We start from the raw sequence: 22352 nt of genomic DNA, 5'->3' as shown, positions 1-22352 counted from the left end.
TTTATGTCTTGGCACTGTATATATTGTGTTTTTTATTTCAATAACAAACTAAAATACTTTTGAAAATAGCACTGTCAGCTCTGTCTCCTAAGGCTACCATTAAAACATATTAATGTTCATCTACAGTATAGGGTCCAACAGTTTGTAATCTAAACTATTTTGCCTTAATAATGTTAACACATCAAACACTTGGTACAGCTTAATGGTATTTAACCGTATGCTGAGAATTAACTGTTGCCACAGAACAAGTAAATATAAAACATGTGATCCTCGTGGCTATGTAATATTTTTCTGGTCTCAGATCAAAAACCTCAACGTAAATACTACATTAAAGCTTTTCAGCAGCTTTTGTTGTATAGCTCCTTTTTTTCAGTACTTTGTTTAGTCAAGTCATAAAGTTAACATCAAGGCAGCAAGCTGTAATTCATTATAGATTCCAACCACAAACATTACCCCACATTATCTGAGTGAAACACCGTATCAATCCGCACAGAATGTGTATCTCTTGGGAAATTACATATCACTCCAAAACAATGAATGCGAAAAAATAAATTGCCAAAATATCCCCTTGCGCACAAAACCTAATCATCCAAACCGAGTGATCAAGACATAGATGGGCTTTGAAGTTAAAAATGCAGCCATTAATTAGCACTAAAACATGAATAGATGCTAAGTAGAAAAACATGTGAGGTAGGGATATCTAATACCTCTCCTTGGACTAGAACAGGGATAATTCCTGCAGCCATTTACCTGCAAATAAATCCTATAAATCAGAAAACCACGGCTGCCTGATTTCAGGAGGCCCCTTTCACACAAATAAACCACTCTGACAGTTAACTCCACTCCTAGTAAAGAAGGGTATGAGAAGATGTCTCAGAGTGAATCATTCCGGCCCTGTTCTGCATCACATAAACACATTACAACCACATTCAAAATAACAGACATCTCATGACAATCACGCTTGGGAAACCTCTACGCATGAAATCGGTGGACGGCAATGCCCAGATCGGAATACATTCCAGTGGAAGGAAGTCCTTGCTATTTGGAGGTGAAAAGTATGTCTGTGGTGAAAATCCTAAGGATAGGAATAAAAATACCAGCCCTGAGTTCCTGTCTGTCCACATTTTGTCCCTTCCTTAGTTGTTATCTGAAAACACTGGTAAGAAATACTCTAAGAAACTGCTGGTATGGTAACCAAATACACCAAAGACACATAATATTGCTTGTGTTGCCTTTGTTTAAGTCTCGCTTTATGTTTAATGTTGCTGTTTAATCCTCCGATCTTTGTCAGACAGTGCCAGCTCGGGTCTGCTGGCACGCCAAGATTGAATGGAGAGGTGGGAGAGCGGGGGCGGGAAGAGACACTGGATCTGGGGTTTAACTCCTTTCAATAGAGAGGATGGTTACGGAAAAACTAAGTGGAAACAAAGTTGAGAGGCTATTTAGAACAGAGAGAAACAACCGTGTAACTGAGACAACGGAGTATGGATATACATGCCGATTAATATGGGACAACAACACAAGTAACTCTACACATGATGAATGGGCCATGACCCAAGCCTGCATCTCTGAATGTGTATGAGAGTCTGCATGTATGAACATAATGTGCGTGTGTAAGCTAATACCATCCTGAGGTAGGCAGATGGGAGTAATAGGGCATGAAAACACTAAACAGAGACTGACAGTTGTAAGTGCTCTCACTCTCCTGACGGCCTGAGGATATAAGGGTACACCCATGTATGCTATGCAACAACTCCTCTCAAGAGCATTACTTTCTTAAACAAATGTGGAAAGTATCTCTATTGTTCTTTACTAGTCCTGTGAGAGCTTTTGTTATGTGGTTATCTCCACCCCGGCTCCAGTGCAGTTCAGTACAGACAGAAGGAAGGCCAAATAGCTGTAGGGCAGGCAAACCTAGCCGAAATGTCTGTCTGCAAGTCATTGGCACCTAGACGTTGTAGACTTTTTAAACACACTAACATCACCACTGCAGGAAAGGTGCTTGCTACTTTGTATATGTTCAAAGACGGATTCTGGAAACTCCATATAAAGGATAACAAATCTGTTTCAATAATGCTCCCCAATCAAATCCTGTTGAGTTTTGAGAAAGACCTCTTTAGGTTTGTAGTTTTCATCACCGTCCAGGAAAAAGCTTTGAACGCCATGACGCCGTCACAGAGCGCAGGAATGGTGCTGGAGGCCATTCATAACACAGCTTCATGTTGTTGCTGTGATTTTTTTACGGGTAATGTTTGATCGGTCCAGACAAGCAACATAGAACACAAGAACAGTGGTGAGTTACAGTAAAGCACAGGTGGGTCAGGGTTAGCACAACATGAGTTTGAAAAAATTGATACAATGAACAAAGGGAAGGGAACCACGTACCAGAATCGCATTATAACTTATTAACAAATCTATTTTCCAAACTATAAAAGAGCTCTCACAGAAATTAGACTAGAAACCTTTTTCAAAGCATGCTGTCATTTTTCGAAAATTCTCTTCCAAGTCCTTAAAGATCCCCAGCGTACATTTCCAGGTTGTGATTTCAGCCGCAGCCCATAGTCTGCTCCATCCGCAGCTGCTGTGTATACAGTGGTCTGCATTAAGTATTCCTGGCAGACACCACTTCAGTGACGTAACTTTTGGACATTGTTTAAAGGAGAAAATCAGACAGGATTTTTCGAAGTTGTCTTTCTGTGGCCCGAAGCAGAAATCATTTATTTTCCCCAGTCATGCTGATCGAAAGCCCTGAAACACAGCCAGGGAAATCAATATCCGCACAACTCCCATCTCTCTTTCTGCCTCACTTCCATACTGTAGTTTCTCTGCCTCTATAACACCCCTCAACACAAAGCGCCTTGTAGGGAGTTAGATAAACCTTTAGAAGCACAGTGAGTGCAGAGTGGGTCCTTGAGACTGTTTGATTTACAGGGAAGGGAAGGATGGTTAAATAACTACACTAAACACACATGGCTGTTTTTTTTCCCAATACGCTGCACAGTAAACCACAGAAACAAAAATATCACAGTGAGTTCCATAAGTTCAGCAAGTAAGTTCACTATAGCATGTTTAATGTACTGGAGAGATGCAATGTGTATACTTGGATCATCAAAGAGGAGTGAAAAGGCTGTGTAAGTGCACTTTGTCACATTTAATTTGAGGTTGAAGCCCCCACATTCACCCCCCTCATCCAAAACTGTCTAAACACATGTGAAGCACATTTGGTATACCATAACATTCTGCCACTCAACCAACTACTCATATATTTATATCTATCGTGCCCCGTATATCTGTCAGCGGATTAAAATAAAAACACACTACAATTGACATGAGGTTGCACATTCAGCTTAATTAACTGTAAAGTGTGAATATATTAATGCCACATTTATGATTTTACATCCAAAAGGAAACTTTCAACCCATTAGTGTTAGCACCGTTAAAAAACATTTTCAATAGCTGTTTTCTGTTGAAAATAATGTAAAGATCTTTGATTATTTTACATTTCAGCAATTCAAGAGGGTTATGCTCCTCATCATTAATACAAAAAGAAGAAAAGCTGTCCTGCATTTCTTAAAAAGTTGACATTTTAGAGAGACAAGCCCAAAATCCTGATTTTCAAAAGTTGGATTTAGGAAATGTGTAAAGTTGTGCTGCAGAACTTAAAGTTGCAGAAGTAATACATGAAATATCAAAATGTTAGATAGACACGTTATTCACGAAGGATACGTTTTGAAAAGTAAAATATAACCGGCAGACATTACACATTAGGCTACTTCGAATTGGAAAGTCAAATATCTACAAATCATGAAATGAACTTAAAAAGTACATCAGAGTTCCACGTTACGGCACATGATTTGCATCTTCGTTGTCGTTATTGCTTGTTTCCTCTTACCTGCGCATTTAACTCCGTCTCTTCTCACATGCAACACATGCCCACTCAGAGGGCAGAAGCGTCACTATCCCTAATTGCCTGACGTTCAGACAAAAGTAATCTTCAGCACGGACACTTGCGCGACGTCGTCCAGACCAAAAGGAAATGGATGGATAAACTTAAAACTTCCCCAAAGTATTTCCACTCCCCTTAATTGTAGTCAAACGCACTCTTGCGCTCTTGAACTCTCGGTGCACTCTCTCTCTGTGTGTATGTGTGTGTTGGATGGCTGGTTACTCTGTGGCAGTTAGCCCCGGGAAAGACAGACGGTAAACTCCCAATTATACTGCTGCTGGAGGGAGGGGCCCTCAGCATCTGCAGCTGCCAGCCAACACTGAATTGAGAACGTGGATTGTGGTAAATTCTCAAATTGTAGAAACACCAGCAAAAGTAGAAGTATTATAAGATTTATTTTAATTGTAAAACATATAATAGAAACCAGCTAAGTAGGTTATGGAGTATCAAATACACTATCAAGTCAGCAGCTGCAAATGTTGTTCAAAAGTTGTTTACAAATGGATTCTGGTCCAGATGCTCGGCATGCCTGTTCCAGAAGTGGAGGAGCAGTCCATTGAAGGAGTATTTTTGATGGAAAAACAGCAAGAAAGTGTCATGCTTTAGGAGTTTTCACAACCTGAAAACTCACATTTGTTCAATGGTTCATAAAGCATTGGTAAAGTCATGAATTACCGCTTATAATCCTCTTTAAAACAATGTAAATCTTACCAAAATGGAACATAATTGTTAGCTATAAGATCAAATGAGCTCAATGATAGAATAAGAATGATAATATAATGCTATAGAGCAGAAAGACAAAGAGCCTTGTACTTTATGAGTTTTTCTCTAGCAAATGGGATTGATTAAAATTAATTTGATAAAGAAAAGGTGTCCCATGCCACTGGGATTAACCGACTATTGTTACATTTGGGATATGTGAGCATGCATGTCTAGCCACGGCCTTTAGGCTGATCATCTTTCTGAACCGTTCCTTCTAGGTTTCCCTTGGGCTCTTCTAAGAGGACAGAACAGCTGTATTTGGGGTTAGCCAGATCCTGCTGGGCGGGATTCTTTGGCCGCGTGTCTTTTAGACGGGAGTGTGCCGTCACAATGGTAGATTTTCAAGTAAACATTGATTTCTTTTTTGGCACTCTCAGAGACATACACACAGACACGAGCCAGTCCAAAGCCACAAAATGATTTGATACTAGTAGAAGTTGAAGAAGGGTTAGAGCCAAATACTCACTGAGGTTACATTCGTTTAGGATGAGAGCTGTAATGTTGGACCCAGAAAAAAAGAGTAGCAGTGTGTCACACTCATAAAGTGAGATTGGATACACATGCGATTGCACTTTGGTGGTAATTTACCTATTGCTGTTCAAGCTCTGAGGGTGTGTATTTTCAACAGATGCAATTTGTCCCAGTTACGGAAGAAGATTAGGTTAAAGGTTAACAGGTTAACAGGTTAAATCATAGTCCTCCCTCCCTGTTGGGTGGTTAAGTGTCAGAGTGTGTACTTCCTCAGGACAACTCCCACACACACCCACACAAACAGAGTAAAACCATTTGATGACGTTACATTTGATGACGTTAAACACTGCATGCTGTGAATCCCATCCCTGCCCACTCTCCTGAGAGTTGTGTTAAACATGTTGTGCATTCCTGTACCATTTAACATTGTGAGGTTCACATTTTTCCACAAAAAATCCACAATTAGACCATTTTCTTTCTGGGATATTGGCTAAGAAGCGTTCAATTTTAACTTATCAAATACATTTCACATGCTCCAGACACAAAGTTACAAGTCTAGCAAAGTAAAATATAAGTATTTCCCATTTCCCCCATAAACATTATAAATACATGCTCTTATGCCTATGTAGATAATATTAGACCAATGAGAGGGATGGGGAAAAAAGGTTCATGGTCTTAACCCCTAGGAAAAGGCACGGCTCCAAAATGCCTATGATATGGTCAGTAGACCGTTTGCGGCCATTTTGTTGGATTTGAACTTGTTCCAAACATTCCTAGTCTCAAAAACAGAGTGATGGTGACAGCAATGTAGATCTTCTTTTCGTTCAAATTAGTTGAGACACCGTTTTAACTGTAAGTCAAGATGAAGTTGACAATGTTCCCAGAACAGCTGTCAAGTTATTTAAAAATCAAGAGGAAAGACCGATGACAGCACAGCAAGCGGTCCATCTGTCCAATTTGGAGTTGGAGCAGTTAATTGAAATCTGATCATAAAACAAAATCGTTGTTTGATATGATGTCGTGTGAGTGAACTGAAAGGATTTGGCAAAGCAAGACATGGTAAAGCAAACCAAAGAATAGCCTCTTAATCCCCAGTAATTTCTACAATGTTGTTATCCTCCATTAAGAAGGATCAACCGTTCACTCTGGATGAGGTGGGAAGCTGCAGAAATGTGAGATCAGCAGTTAGTGGTTTTCAGTAAAATATACCATCTTGGATAGGGATGATTTTACTCCTACACATTTGTGATGGTATTACGCAAATGTAAACAAGAGAAGATCATGGACATTGGAGGAGGAAGAATGTGTTATCTGAAGATGTAGAGAAGCAGAGATTTAAAGGATGGGAAATCTTCTCTCATTCAAAAGGGATTAACTCCTTACAAATTGGAAACACTTTCAATCGTACATTATGTGTTTGGGATATGTAAGTAGCCAATATATCACTTTACATTGTTTGGTTCATAATCCCTGTCTCATTTTCTTAAGGTTCTTAAGCAATTTGAAGTTGCCTTCTCCTGCCGGGTGAGATGCTTTGTGAAATGAGGTGAGAGTGCCAAAAATCTTGTAAACGTGGGCATAAATGCTCCATTAGTAAATCCACAGTCCTCAGTTGTTTCCAGAAGGAAACAGCTTTTTTAACGTGCTTGTGGTATTCTTGTGGGAGAGGGCCTTGTGCATAATCACACGAATAGTGGATGTTAGGGTACAGAAGGCAGTGCAATCTGTGAGTAATTTCTTACAGTAATCGTGAAGATCTCCAGTGAGAGGGCCGTCCGCCAGGCTTGGTCACCCAGGGAGTCCTATGTGGGAAACAAACACACACATGCAGGCCTCCAAGCCCTAGTGCCAATAGACTTGAACTGATTAACTAATCTTGATTTCATGAGCTGCCAACAGGCTTGTAGTAACTACGACTGGAGCTAATTATCAATGATTGTTACTTATCGATGATAAGGGATAAGGATCATTAATTAGATTTCAACAGGACATGTCAACAAGCATATAGAGGGACTTTACGTTTCCCCTGAAATTCTAGTGTGAAGTGAAGCAGACAAAAAAATACACACAGAATACAAAATGTGTGAATATTCAAATCTTTGTTGTGTAATGTCAACTTTGATATGAGAGGTGAATAAAGTATTTTCAAGGACACCTTCAGCATTTATGCCCAAAGACAGTATATCAAAAGCTTCTCCTTCAGTGAATCTCAGAAAGGTAACCATAAAACTCTTTATGTACTGTGAAAATGATGAATGGCAGTGAACACAATAAAAACTAAATGGCCAACATTAAAACCATTGTCAGCATACAGTACATCAAGGTTATGGCTGTGTTGGGATGACAGCAACAGTGGCGTATATATAACCTGACTGGCTGTTTTTAACACTATGGATGTCACTCTGTAACCTAAAGATCCATCTTTAAGTGCTTCTCTGCACTTTCTAGCTGCAGAGAGTCCAAGTACAACTTTATTCAAATGTGCTCCACCTCTGGGTTTCCTGCTTGACTGAAAATGTACTGGTTCTCCGGAAACAGATGCTCACGATACAACCTGGTCTCCCAAAAACAACGTTCCGATGAATCAAAACGGCATTGTCAATTACATTTTGAGGGAAACATGCTTTTTCCAAGCTTACGCATGTTGGACATATAAATAAATAATGACAAATATTTACAAATATGAGTAACAATGGTGTAAATAGTTTCAAACTTTAACCAAGGAGACTGGCATCCCGTCCTGCTTAAAACCAAAGGACAACATTGACCCTTTTAAATGGACTTTAACTGAAATAATGTAACAAGCTAACTTATTTTAATCCAAATCATGATCCTTCTCTAAACCCAACAAAGTTGTTTTGCTGCCTCAACATATTCCAGGAGCTTTGTTGTGTTTTTGTTTAAAAACATTTTTTTGCTTCAATTAACACGTTAAGCATGGAGCTTTTATTGTTGAAACAGCAAGCAAAAAGATATTGTGCCATCTGTCGACAAAATACATTTTACTCTCTTTACATTTTTATTTTAAAATGATTACTTATTTGATTACTGCAAATACTTATTTGTTGTAAGAGTAACTGGGCAGGTAATATATACATGATAATATTCCTACAAATGTATTACATGGAAATATGATTTCATGTTCATTGTTTAGAATTATTCTAAGGCTTTACTCATTGGGAACTCACAGAAAGATCACACTGTTGAGATGTCTGCCTGTTTAACACACTTTGACCAACAGGGGTTCAGATGAAGCCTCATGAGATGAACCCTTTTGAGAACCAATTGGCTGGAAAGCTTCAAAGCTTCAGAAGGCTTCATCTCGTCATCACTACTTTTCAGCTCTTGTGGGCATTTATGGAAGCAACATGTCCAGTTACAAAAGCAAGAACCACACACCTAGCCCCACTTCCCTTTAAATACCCTCTCACTGACTTATCAGGCTGGACTAAACCAAACAAGGGGATGGTCCCTACAAACATATACATTTTTATGATTTTGGGCCACATTATTTAAGTTATGCCATAGAATCTGCTCAATATATCAATAAGTCATAACATAGTTCAGAGAGTTGTTTGACATGCTGCTTGTAGCTAAGCCATCTAACAAAAAAGTATCCAACTACCCCACCCTCACCTGCTTCTCATTCTGGAACAACAAGGAAGTACAAAACGTTTGGATTCAATTTCAGACTATTTTACATCAGTAAGAACTAAGAAGATACAGCTAAGAAGCCCTGCTAAAATGAACCAGATTGAAAAATTGTCAGCATTGCTTAGTGTAGCATTAAAAACAAAGCGGTCATGCTATTAATTTATGACAGCCATGTTTTGTGTAGGACTGCCTGCCAAGAATTGCAGACCAATTACTTATCCATGTTACACAAGGACAAACATTACACACATAGCATGACACGGAAATAATGAGATGGAGGATAATCTACAACCCATAAATAATATAGCTATGTTTACTCAAGTGAAACATTTGAGTACATGTTCAATTACTGCCAGAAAGGCAAATGTGCTGCAATGCCTTTTAACACACCACCTCATCTTATTGAGAGCTTATTTTGTTACTGGTACTTCCTATAAAACCTCTCTTACACCTCACTTTCAAACAAACACTTGTTCTTCTTGGGCATAAAAACACATTTTTCTGTGCAGCCACTCCATCGATCGGCTCTCTCTCCCCCCAATACACACACAGGGACCCAAACAAAACACTAACAGAGTGCATTTCCCAGACTAAATGGGAGGCAAACAATCGCAGCTTCAAACATCACAGCCTCCCAGTCTAAACAATAAACCCACAGCCCAACACACACACACACACACACACACACACACACACACACACACACACACACACACACACACACACACACACACACACACACACACACACACACACACACACACACACACACACATTTCCAAATTCAGCAAGCCATACTGCCAAAGGTAAACACTAAACACGTAGGCCCATTAGACGGCAACTGTAGCAAAAACATACAGCCAGAGAGGTTGAGTGTGAGCACACACTTAGAAAATGAGTTTTCCTCCGTCTCCATTTTGTTTATTTATATGTTAAGTTTGTTTGTGATTTTCAAGTGTGTAAGCGTGTGGTTATTTATTTATTTTCAGCAGGAAAATGAAGCTTTGTGGCTTGGAGAGAAACAAGCTCTACAGTAGGAATGAAGTGACCTGAAAGTGCAAACAGGTGGGATAGAGCAGCTGGGAAGAGAGAAGAAAAAGAAAGAAGGCTTGAGACACCAAAAGGTATGTTAATCTATAAATAACATTTTGAAAAGGGGGTTAAAAGAAATACAAATCCAATAATAAAGCATGTACCACACTCAGGATAGAAGAGTTATTTAAGTGTTGTTAAACGTTTCCCGTTTAATTCAGCCATGAATAAATCGGTAACACTTTATGGTAAGGGTACATGAATCATCATGAATTCATGCATGACTTAATGCATGAAAAAGCATTCATACATGTAGCACTTCATGAACTATCAGTACTGTATAAGGATTAATAGTATCTCATGCATGACTTAATGCAGGAACAATACCTTAATTAATGCATCAACTAAGGTATCTCAATCATCATGACTTCTGAGTTATTAATGATGTTCATTAGCCGCTATACTGTAGGTGCATTTGTTGAAAAACAAAGAAAGAAAAATAAACTGTCTTATTTATCTTGTATATTTTTCGCTCTCTTCATTTTGTAGTCTTAGGTCTTTGCTGTATACCAGCTGATGAACAGGGTATTCCTCTGTGTTGGGAAAATACTGAATGTACTCTTCTAATATCAGAGTAGCACATGATAACAAAGTCCCTACGTAGCTGTGTACGTAACCGGATGTATGATTACCGAGAAGAACGTAAGGACACACTGTTTTAGGCATATGATAGCTATGTGACAACGATTAACATGATGATTTAGCCTCTATGGAGATAGACATATGACTGTCATGTTTATTGCTTATGTGGGCCTTAGCTAATCTGAACTAAACATTACATACTGCTTTGAACCGGTATTCTGCATTTTGTGACTGTAACACTCTCTTATAAGCATTTCAAGGACACTATTCAGGGAACTATTTGTCCCATGCAGCTCTGTGTGTGAAGACTACTTCCATTCTTGCAAGGATAATAAATACATGAATCCTGATATTGAAGAACAAGCCGGTGACGAGTGATATTTTACCTAACACTGTGAACAGAAACATACTGATGCTGTATCTCCAACGATTCTGTGCAGGAAATAACCAAAGGGAAACCACCAATGTCTCACTCAGGTAGTCCCAAATGGTTCCAAGTAAAGATCGGCCCACAGCATCACTTTCTCTCTAGAATGTATCTTTTTTGTGCAGGAAAGAGGAGGAAGGTACTGATTATGACGAGGGAGTGTCTGTCCTTCCTAGGAAATGGATGGTTGTTATCTTGTGAAAAGTAATGTTTTCCTAAGAACGGGTGTAGCAGATATTAAAACCTGTTGGCTTGAGCTTCATATTCTATTGAATAGATAGTGGATCTTGGGGATTTTTTAACCCTAACGCTGCCTCTTCTATCAATCCAACCCGTCAAAAAACATAATTTCCTTCAAGTCAAATCCGGACAGAATGTTCTACTGTATATTTACTGTTATATTTTGTAATGTATCTGGACTAAGTGTTTGAGTTGACATCTGTCTGAAGTCCTGATAGGCCTTCACATTCTTCTCTATCGAGGTAAACATCTGTGGAGCTCATCTGATAAGCCAATAGCATTTTTTAGAAGGGAAAAAAGACAGGAGAGACTCATAGAAGGATAGAGTGCAAATTACACCTTCAGGGGAGGAGGCTTACATGCGGCCTCAGATGGTCTGCGAGTCTTTGAACAAAACACATTTAACAACATCCTCCCCTGTGTAGTTAGTGAGTGTATGTGTCTCTGTGATACAGAACAGCTGTGCTATGTCTTTTTATCAGGGAGACCTCTCCTCCCTCGGTCAGCTGTTCCCAATGTGTCAAATAAATCCAAGATCTACAGTAATGACTCAAACAAGGGAGGTTTCAGTTACTGATCTTATTATCCTTCACTGCTAAGTGTTTAACAAATACGATAGATATTAAATGTAAACTTTATTTACATTTTACATCTAATTTGACCTCTTCTGTGAGCTAGAAACTGAAAAAGTACAACAAATTAAGATTATTTGTATACATTGCAGCATATGTCAGAAAGAAAATGTAAACTAGATATGAGGGACATCACAAAGCAAGCCGACGCAAGGCTCTCAGTGAATAGGCTTGATGCCATTGCATTATTCTCTAGCCATTTATTGCTTTCAATATGTGTTGTCATCAGAGAGTGTCAGATGTTGGCAGTGGGGTAAGGAAATGGAGACCGGAGGCATATGCACTCAACTTCCTGTCAGAAGGCTTAATTGTTGTGTGCCTGTGGGGACGTTGGAGCTTTCTTATCTTTGATTCACCTTCCCTCTCTCCGGATCCCTCTTTTTTTTTTTACTGATACATTGTTGAGATGTGATTCATATCTACACCTTCAGGCCATCACATAGTGGGGGTAGGATAGATATAGAAAGCTCAAGGGGAGAGTAAGGACGGCAGATAGAAACAGCAATGCCTGTGGCCCAACTTGGCTGTATATTACTGCAGCATTCTCACAGCTTATCAAACATCATCACTCAGTCAGGGGTGGTGAGAGAGGGGGGTCTTATCCCCTGAGGTGGTCCCACATTTGCAAACATTGAGACAGGTTGCCTTTAAAGATGGAGTCAAGATTTGACATTCCAAAGTAAACAGTGTTTGCGGTCTGATTCCAGTGAGCAAATGGTGTATGCTTGTGTGGTAACCCTAGAAAAAGTTAAAAATAAACCACATTCAAACCACATTTCACTTTTGTTAAGTCTGAAAAGCCGAGCATTCTTAACGTGGCTCATTTAAAAGGATGTGAGTGTACTCAATTTACAGTTTTAGTGTAGATAAATGTAGTCTTTTTTCAGTGCATGTGGGTGGGATGCAGGGCTGCAGTGGGAGTATGTGTTTGAGTGTGTCAGCGATCCGCATTCCTTAAATGAATCATTTTAAATCACTGCCGCATCCTGTGCTGCGTTCAGCTGGTAATTGTGGTCACTCAAGCATATAAAGGCAAGAGAGAGGGGCAGACAGAGGAGAAAAAGCACAACATAGAAAGGGAGATGAATTCTGCGATAACCTCCCTGCCCTTACTGAAATACTGTAAACATTCATGTTTGGAGACTGAGCATGCAAATTACCTCTCGCGTATTCGGGGAAAATGTTGCCTGTGCTGTTTCTGTTCAATCCTGTCAACAAATACCAGAAACCATGGGAATTATTTTAGATGATCAGGAACACTGTCACTGCCTCCCATCCTTTCCCTTAGTAAAGACGTGCCAACACAGCCAAAGTTGGACTAGAGTATATGATCAAATTACAGATACGGCATTAACTCTGCTGCTGTGTCTAATCTTCTTTGTCGCACCACGGACTCACTCACTCATTATTGGGCTTGTATTTCTGCACCTTTTCATTATGACAATGAAATGCATTTACATGACTTTCATTAAGCCTCAGAGGGAGGCGTTAATGTGCGTGCCAGTGGAGTGTGACCTTGTCTACCTCAGGTGTGTTTTTAATCTACGGCTTCACTTTGGGGAACACTCAGTGTTGATGTCTGGTGCTGGCTGGCCTGTTTGAGGCCATAAATCACTCTATTACAGTTTGAGAACAATTGAGAGCATTTAAGAATCCAATTACCAACACATTCAGATTCTTGAGGAACCTCAGCATTGTTACAGAGAAATTCAATGCTAATATGGTCACAATACATACTGAGGTGGTTCAGTAAGTCACTTTCGTCCAGTATAAGCCTAAGATTTAACAGACCAATTTAATATAATTGGAAACAATTTGCAGCAGTTAGGATTTCCAATAAAATAAGGCCACTTATTAAGGGGTTCAGTAGAAGCCATGATAGGCACAACAACGTTTCTAGGTGGGAAGGGGCAAAACTCCAGGGTCCCGGCAAGGTGGGAGACGTGAGGTATATGTGTATGTCTGTAAGTATTCATGTAAGTTTGTAATAAGGTCCTCAGAGAGGGCTGTGTGGCACCTGACTGGCTAAATGGGCCAGACTGAGCCATAAAAACACCTTCACCTCCATTAGGCCATAATGGGTGCTGTGTCAGGCTGCTACCACACAGCTCAAGCCTTCACCGGAGAGGAAATTAGGAGTGATTGGTACAATGACTCACTGTGAACTGAAAGTGGCACTGGGATAAGCCAGGGATATATGCTAGAAGAAGTGGCAGGGTTTCCATCCACTGTGATGCTTATTAACCTGAAGGGTGTTGGTGCTGAAACAGGGAGCAACTTGTAGCTGTTGCGAATGTGTGTGTGTGTGTGTGTGTGTGTGTGTGTGTGTGTGTGTGTGTGTGTGTGTGTGTGTGTGTGTGTGTGTGTGTGTGCGTGCGTGCGTGCGTGTGTGCGTGCGTGCGTGCGTGCGTGCGTGCGTGCGTGCGTGCGTGCGTGTGTGTGTGTGTGTGTGTGTGTGTGTGCGTGTGTGTGTGTGGCTTTGTATGGGACCAATAAAAGTAACAGCTCAATGTTTTATAAATGGAGTTTCAATCTCCGGCACCATTCTCTCCATTGCTCCATACTAGTGCATGGACACCTAATTGTGTCATGGAACAAGAATCTTTAACGGCTGATTGCATTAATACAGATGCAGTACTGTGTTAAAGCACATAAAAAATAGAGTATGTGTTGTTTTTAAACCTGAACAGCAACAACATGCAACATGAGATACGGACTTAAACTGAATGACCTTTGTTTATTTACATAGGACTGCAAATCTTTACATGACTCTTGTTTTATAATAATGTTATTTTATTCCTAGAATATGAATAAGTTGCTGTAAGGGAATCTCTGGGTAGTACTGGAACATTAAACCTGCCTGACTTTGTCTCCCATAATAAGATAAATTGGCAATAAATAGAGAGGAGATGAGAGAAAGGGGTAAAGCGGTGATAAAGTTGGAAAATGAAACCTTTTATCTGCTTTTCATTTGCGGTAATGACCATTAGCTCAGTTTGTGCTAGCTTGCACTGAATTTTTAACCTTTCAAATCATGGGGGTCAGTCCTTAGAATCACTAAAAGGAGCTGGTTATAAATCTAAAGGGTTTTATTTTTTCCCGCATGGGATTGCTCATTAGATTGGAGCAGTGCAACTGAAACCAATACCATATGGTTGTAAACGGAAGAAACTCAATTAGCAAGCTAACGGGGTCATATGAGGGCATTGGGTTTCAAAAGATTGACAGACAGAGAAGAGGAATCTACATATGGTGGTGGACCAAAACATGGGAAGACAAAGTCTCTCTGTGTGTTTATTTTAAAGATATTCTCAGTGTATTCAGAAAAGACAAAAATCAACAATGAATGCCTGTGTTTTCATAGCGCTTTTAAAGGCATCGTCAATTACTCAAAAAAGCAGACTTACTTGAATTCCTTGCTGAGAATTAGTCCAGAGGAGCAATACCACTATCTTTATGGTCAATATAAAGCTACATTCATGAGGCCATTAGCTTAAGTTAGAATACTGGAAACTGGGTACAACTGCTTGTCCAGCAGCCGTCCTAAAGCTCATTATTTACATGTAGAACTACACGTTTCTAACACTTTGGTTTTGAAGGACATACATAAAAAAGATATAATTTGTCAATTTGTGAGTTTTAAAGGTATCAAATGCCAGGCTAGCTGTTTAACTCTTTTCTTTCTTTCAGTCTCTTTAACTTCATTAACCATCTCCTCGCTGTAGCTTCACAATTAGCATAAAGATATGAGAGCAGTATTGTTTTTCTAATAAGAAAGTGAATACAAAGAAAGTATTTTTTAAACTGTAAAATGTGTTTACGAAGTTAAATCTTTTCATCTCGAAACTAATAAAGTGAAGAGCCTTACATTTAATACCGCTTTGCTCCCTCTAAAGCGGATAAAAGGAAAGCTCCCTCAGGCCCAGCCTCCCATTCATCCGGCCTCAACCCAGGCCTTAACCTTAAACCCCAACAAATAACCAGTGGCTCTCCTCCTGCCCCCTCCACCCCACCTTTAGCCTCCTCACTCCCTAAGACAGACCACCTGGGAAACTGTCTCTAATCTCTGGTGTAACCCCTACCTGTTTGAAGACCCCAGCATGAATCATGACCTCATTCTGGAGAGTTAATCACATCACAGAAAGCAGTGATCCTCGCAGGATGCAAGACTTAAAAACCAGGAAGTTCAGACAGAGCGACAGCCTGAGGCTAGTAATCAATCATGATGTCTCTGGGTTAAGGTCACCTAGTGTGTGTGTGTGTGTGTGTGTGTGTGTGTGTGTGTGTGTGTGTGTGTGTGTGTGTGTGTGTGTGTGTGTGTGTGTGTGTGTGTGTGTGTGTGTGTGTGTGTGTGTGTGTGTGTGTGTGTGTGTGTGTGTGTGTGTGTGTGTGTGTGTGTGTGTGTGTGTGTGTGTGTGTGTGTGTGTGTGTGTGTGTGTGTGTTCGAAAATATCATGTATCGAGGTCTAATATAATCTATGACTTTGGGAATTGCTCCTACATACAATATGACCTTGTCCAACTGTTGCAAAGAAGAGTAAAGGCAATGGGATAAGACATTTATGTTGCCACAGTAACCACCAACGTGGTTATGGCTTCAATGAAATGTGGACGCATACTGAGAGGAAACATCATTATGACTGACGTGCAGTAACAGGAAAAAATGCTTTTATGAGAATAGCATGTTTTTTATGATTGTGAGATGACCTTCATTTCTGTGGGTTGTGAATTGAGCATGACCCACTGTTTCCTAGGTTACAACATGGCACCATCCAATTAGTGATCATGTTCTGACTGGCAGGAGACACCGTAAGAGCGCTGATATTCTCTCTACTTAACAAGCTTTTCTCCCTCTGACAGTGGCACAGAGGAAATCGTGACATGTTTTTACAGTTTAGTTTTCCAGTTTCTTCTTTGTCATTGTGCCTTCTTTACTCTACTTTTATATAATACTTCAATAATCTTCATCTCTTTAAATTCACATTATATGATGTGTCCACTTGATTCATGTCTGAATGAATGAAGATTTGTATATTTCTTGCTCTGTATTTGGGATTTCTTTCTTACCCGTACACATTTTTCCTTAACGAGAGACCGTGTGTTCTCGTTTATCACTCACAGTAAAATAGTGGACTTCTTTAATCCCACAATCCTTTAGGGCCGAACAGAAGAACACAGGCTGTCAGCAAAGAGGAAAACAACACATCCTGGGACCTGTGGCATGTTTCGTTAGTTAGAATTGATATAGATGTATTCCCCCTGCTGACGATCTGCAAGATCAGATTTTTGGCTACACAGCAGTAATAAATCACATTAATATGGAATGTATTGTATTTGATTAGCTTCCTGCCTTCATGTACACACACACACACACACACACACACACACACACACACACACACACACACACACACACACACACACACACACACACACACACACACACACACACACACACACACACACACACACACGCACACACACATACACAACCACCCACAGACACACACACCACACACACACACACACACACACACACACACACACACACACACACACACACACACACACACACACACATACACAGCCACCCACAGACACAGCCACCCACAGACACACACAGATGCATTATCTCATACAAATGCAGGGAAACACTCTTGCATTTTTCATAGAAAAGCTTTGGCAATTATTATGGTGTTCATGTTTAGTCATGTGCAGTTTGATACACCACACCTGTTGCAGGGACTCTTTGGCTGAGTGAGAGAATAAGTCAGGTCTGTAAATACACTCTCCTGTTGTTTTTAAAATGTGGTCTCCAGTGCCCAAACCCTCTGCCTGCCTCTCTGTTCCGCTCTTTACAGTTTTTCTCAATCGCTAAACCCACTTTTTAGAATCTAAATTCATTTCTTCAAAACAAGAGCATAGCCATCTAAACAGAAACACACTTGCCATAACTCTGAATATCTTTTGCAAAATGCACTTACATGACCAAAACTGAAAATACTGGTCACAAAAAAGAATAAGTCGATCGAAACAGAACAAATTGTCCTCTAATGAGACAAATGTGTTTTCATAACTGAAACTCCGGTCACCATAATAACCCATTCTACCATAACAATATACATTTCTTGCAAAGTGCTCTAAGGCACTCAAAACTAAAAATACCCCTTCCAAAACCAGATACCTTCTCCAAAAACAAACATTTGTCAGCTCATGAGAAGACTATTTGAACAGTCATTACTAAGTGGCACACTAAATACTGACTACAATCATCAATACACAAACCTCAAGCTATCGATATTGGAAACTGAACGGAAAACTGACAAGTTGGGAGAAACAAACTTACATATAGGAAAAACAGAGTCTTACTGTAACTATGCCATTGTTTTTATTGTCTCATTTTCAGAAGAGCACCGTAACAGAAACAAAAGACGAATAGCAATACACTGGAAAAAAATAACATGGGTAAATGATGTAAATCAGCAGTAAAGCAGAGAATGAGATCTATATAACTTTACTGATCTGCTCTTTGGCGTCTGTCTGGCCACATAGCCTCATCTACGTCACAGCGTATGTCTTCCCTTGCAAGGCAGCGTGGGAAATATCTCCTTGCGTGTCGACACCACCCTTGACAGGATTCCGCAGAGATGTCCCGACAGCCAGCATTCATTGCGTCCAAAAGGGGCATTCTGTCATGAGGATGATGGTCATAAACCTTCCATCTCCAGGCAGAGAAGAACTCCTCAATGGGGTTTAGAAATGGGGAGTATGGAGGGAGGAACTCCATGGCCATGTGTGGATGAGCCTCAAACCATGCCCTCACGTCACGAGAGTGGTGGAATGCCACATTGTCCCATATGACCACGTGAACCGACCTCACTTGATCCCTCTCTTCTGGTGGCACAAGTCCGTCATACAGGACATCCAGGAAGGCAAGGACACGTTGCGTGTTATATGCTCCCATTAAAGGGATGTGAGCAAGGACGCCTTGTGTCGAGATAGCCGCACACAATGTTATGTTTCCTCCCCTTTGGCCTGGAACAAAGACTGTCGCTCTTTGCCCAATAAGGTTCCTCCCACGTCTCCTCACTTTGGAGAGGTTGAAGCCTGCTTCATCCACATATACAAAAACATGTGGTAATGCATTGCCTTCCAGCTCCATCATTCGCTAAAGAAAATGAAACAAACAGAGGACCGTTTTACATTACTGTAAGCAGTCAGACATACTAAAAATATAGGCAAGCCATCAGTGTGATTGAGGTCCTTACCTGTACATACCGGTGCCTTAAATCCTTCACACGGTCAGAGTTGCGTTCAAAAGGAACCTTATAGATCTGTTTCATTCTGAGGTGTTGCCTCTTTAACACCCGGTCAATGGTTGCAACACTTATAGACTGAATGTTACTGAAGACATCCTGGTCTGCAATTATTTTGGCCTGAATCTCCCTTAAGCGGATTTCATTGTTGGCCACAACCATATCAACAATGGCAGACTCTTGTTCTGGAGTAAAGGCCTTTCGTCTGCCACCAGAGCGGGGTGCTCTTTCAGTTCTATCAATAAATATTTGAGAATGTTATGTACTGTAATATAAAAACAGTGATCGAAACCTACATCAAAATAGAAATGCATGAAGTGCTGTAAAAAAGGGTTACAGTAGCTTACCTATTTTCGTGCCTGAAGATCCTAATAATGGATGCCACTGTTGATCTCGGTATATTGGGCTGAACCCTTTGGCCAGCCTCACTGAGGGACATGCCATGGTTTATGACGTGGTCCACAATAGTTGCACGGGTGTTGTCCGAAACTACTGTTCGCATTGGTCCCCTTTCAACTCTTCCACCACGCATACGTACAGCCCTCCCTCTTCCTCTCTGAACATGAGGGTTCCCTCTTCCTCTCTGAACATCAGCTCTCCCTCTTCCTCTCTGAACATCAGCCCTCCCTCTTCCTCGCTGAACAACAGGGTTCCTTCTTCCTCTCAGAGCTCCTCTACCTACTCGATCAGCCATTTTGTTTACACAAACATCTTACTGAAGTGAGGGAGGTCTTTTATAGGATTCTCACTAATTACAATTACTATAGGAAATTCATTGATGTCAGCTGTGAGCAATTCATTTACATGGAAGTGAAGTACTCAATTCACCCCAATACAAAAAAAAACATTTCTCAATGTGCAAAAAGGAAAAGACCACAATTACTGACTGTAAAAATGTTGTATCAGCTATAGCTAATCCTCCCCATATGAACATCTCAAAGACCTATGCAAGTCATATCAACACTATTATAGCTTTACCGGCACCATTTAAAAAAATATTTTAAGTACAGTCATGCAAATTCTATCATGTAAATGTTTTCAATGTAACATCATTACTGTAAGGTATACAGTACATTCCATGGAGTTACCTTTTTCAATGGGGTGATTGACTGATAACAAGTGTTAATATTTTGCACATCAAGTGTCAATTAGTGTAGCTATGGTCTAAGTTTATGAGGAAGTGTTATCCACTGTGAGAAGATTATTTGTTGTTTTGTAGACATGAGTTACACAACAGATTTTTGATCTTTGTGTAGAGAATTGTAACTTCAGTTAGAGAATTGTGTGATCTGTTTTGCAAAACACTGCTTAGCATCTGCATTTTGTGTGATATCAATGAGAAATGGTATACTGTTGTAGAGAAATGGTTTTCTGTTTCGATGGCTGTGCTGTTGGTTTGATGAAAGGAATTTTGATTCTAAATAGTGGGTTTAGCGATTGAGAAAAACTGTAAGCCAGTTTTGTCAAGCCCTTCTAATGGATAAAGCTGGTAGCTATGGTTAATGTACCGTGTCATCATATGTGACACATCCTCCTTTCATCATAACCCTTTACCGTGCTGCAAATGTGTGTACATTATTGGTTTTAGTGTGATAGAATCCAAGTCATATTGGCATATTGTTTTCATAGCGTCTCCATTACTGTCAGTTATAGACAGTACAGGTCAGAGAGAGTGTATAGCTACAGTCCAAAATAAAGTGAATGTATGAAATGTTAGGCACTTACCTTTGTTGAAGGGTTCTGTGCACTAAAAGCCATCTTGTATAATCCTTTATAACTCTAATGTTTCCTTTAAATGTCTTCAGTCAGTGAAACATTAACAATGTCACATATACTGTACTGCATGTACATCATTTATATTAGTTGGACTACATGAGATTCTTCCAGCATATAAACTGCCTCTTAGATTTACTGGGAATAATAAAAAAATGTGGACGACAAACTTTTTTTGGCCAATACTTTGTTACTACGCAAGGAAAAGTACTTGAAGTGGTTGCCTATTATAAATACCTAGGTATCTGGCTTGATAATTGCCTCTCTTTTAAACTTCAGGTCAATAATCTGCTTAGAAAGCTGGGAGTGAAGCTATCGGTTTCTTTTTCAGAAACAAGTCATGTTTCTCGCTTGAGGCCAGGAAAAGGCTAGTCTCTGTGACCTTTTGACCTGTGCTGGACTATGGTGATCTGATCTATACTGTATGAATGCACCTGCCTATTACCTGATCAAGTTAGATGCCGCCTATCACAGTGCACTGAGATGTGTTACTAATTGTAAAGTATTATCTCATCACTGTACCCTGTATGCCAGGGCAGGTTTGCCTTCCCCAACTGTACGGAGGCTCAGTCATTGGTACATCTTCATCTACAAAGCCATGTTGGGTAAACTACCATCTTATGCTCTCTAATCACACGGAGAGTTGCAAGTAGCTATTGCCTGAGATCTCATGATATGGTTTTGTTACATGTGCCAAGTGCTAGGACTGACTTAGGGACAAAAGCTTATATGTGTGCAGCTCCTCTTGCTTGGAACAGTCTGCAAAAATAATGGAAACTGAGCAATTTGGTTCCACTGCATGTTTTTAAAGCTGGGATAGATGCTATGCAATCTGATACTGTTGGTAAATGTTGTTAGGTATGTAAATTGTAACCCGGTAACTATGTTGTTGTTTTGTTTTCCTGTTGTTTTCCTGTTGTTACGTTTTTATGTCTGCATGTGTAACCTAATTGCTGCAGGTCTCCCTTGAAAAAGCTGGTCTCAATGGGATTCACCTGGTTAAATAAAGGTTTGAAATGAAGACTTGACTGACTTAACAGCTAGCCTGGCTCGGTCCAAAGGTATAAGGATCCTCTTTGCTGGTTTCAAACTTTTGTTTTTGGATGGATTATTTTTTGTAAGATGATGTAAGCCAATCATGTTATATTTGAACAGAGCCAGGCAACAATGTGAAGTTCCCTAAATGTAAAGCAATCAAAAATAATAAAACCCAGTCACTTAATGTTTAGAGTGTTATACATATTTGAAATTTGTGGTTACTTTGTAAATCTTGGGAAGTCATGCAACTGGACAACCATTTTGAATTCCTATGATAACGTACATTTGAATGAAGGATTCCCAACACACATTTATACAATTAAGATGTAATGTTTGAACTGAGCAAATCAAGTTGCATCTCCCTCCTTACTTGTGGATTTAGTATTTTACTTTTTAACTCCACCTTTGCAGCTGCAGCA

At 40.0% G+C, this 22352-nt stretch overlaps 2 protein-coding genes across 2 annotated transcripts in view; both read right to left on the bottom strand.

Moving 5' to 3' along the window:
• The window catches only part of sema3d (sema domain, immunoglobulin domain (Ig), short basic domain, secreted, (semaphorin) 3D), a 35626-nt gene extending 31477 nt beyond the window's left edge, over window positions 1-4149 (bottom strand). The window contains exon 1 of the mRNA XM_079684700.1: window positions 3893-4149. The gene's annotated coding sequence lies outside the window, so the exon portion shown is untranslated. The remainder of the gene's footprint in view (window positions 1-3892) is intronic.
• A 13523-nt stretch (window positions 4150-17672) lies between these two features.
• LOC307041352 (uncharacterized protein) lies at window positions 17673-20571 on the bottom strand. The gene is made up of 3 exons (XM_079684702.1): window positions 19470-20571; window positions 19075-19357; window positions 17673-18974 (listed from the first exon to the last, which is right to left on the bottom strand). The coding sequence occupies exons 1-3, from the start codon at window positions 19814-19816 to the stop codon at window positions 18321-18323; spliced, it is 1284 nt and encodes a 427-aa protein (XP_079540828.1). The 5' UTR covers window positions 19817-20571; the 3' UTR covers window positions 17673-18320.
• Between the last annotated feature and the right edge of the window lie 1781 nt (window positions 20572-22352).

This window comes from Notothenia rossii (assembly GCF_949606895.1).
Source record: "Notothenia rossii genome assembly, chromosome: 5".
Lineage (NCBI taxonomy): Eukaryota > Metazoa > Chordata > Actinopteri > Perciformes > Nototheniidae > Notothenia > Notothenia rossii.
The sequence above is the reverse complement of the archived record's forward strand: the minus strand, read 5'-3'. Positions and strand labels throughout refer to the sequence as shown.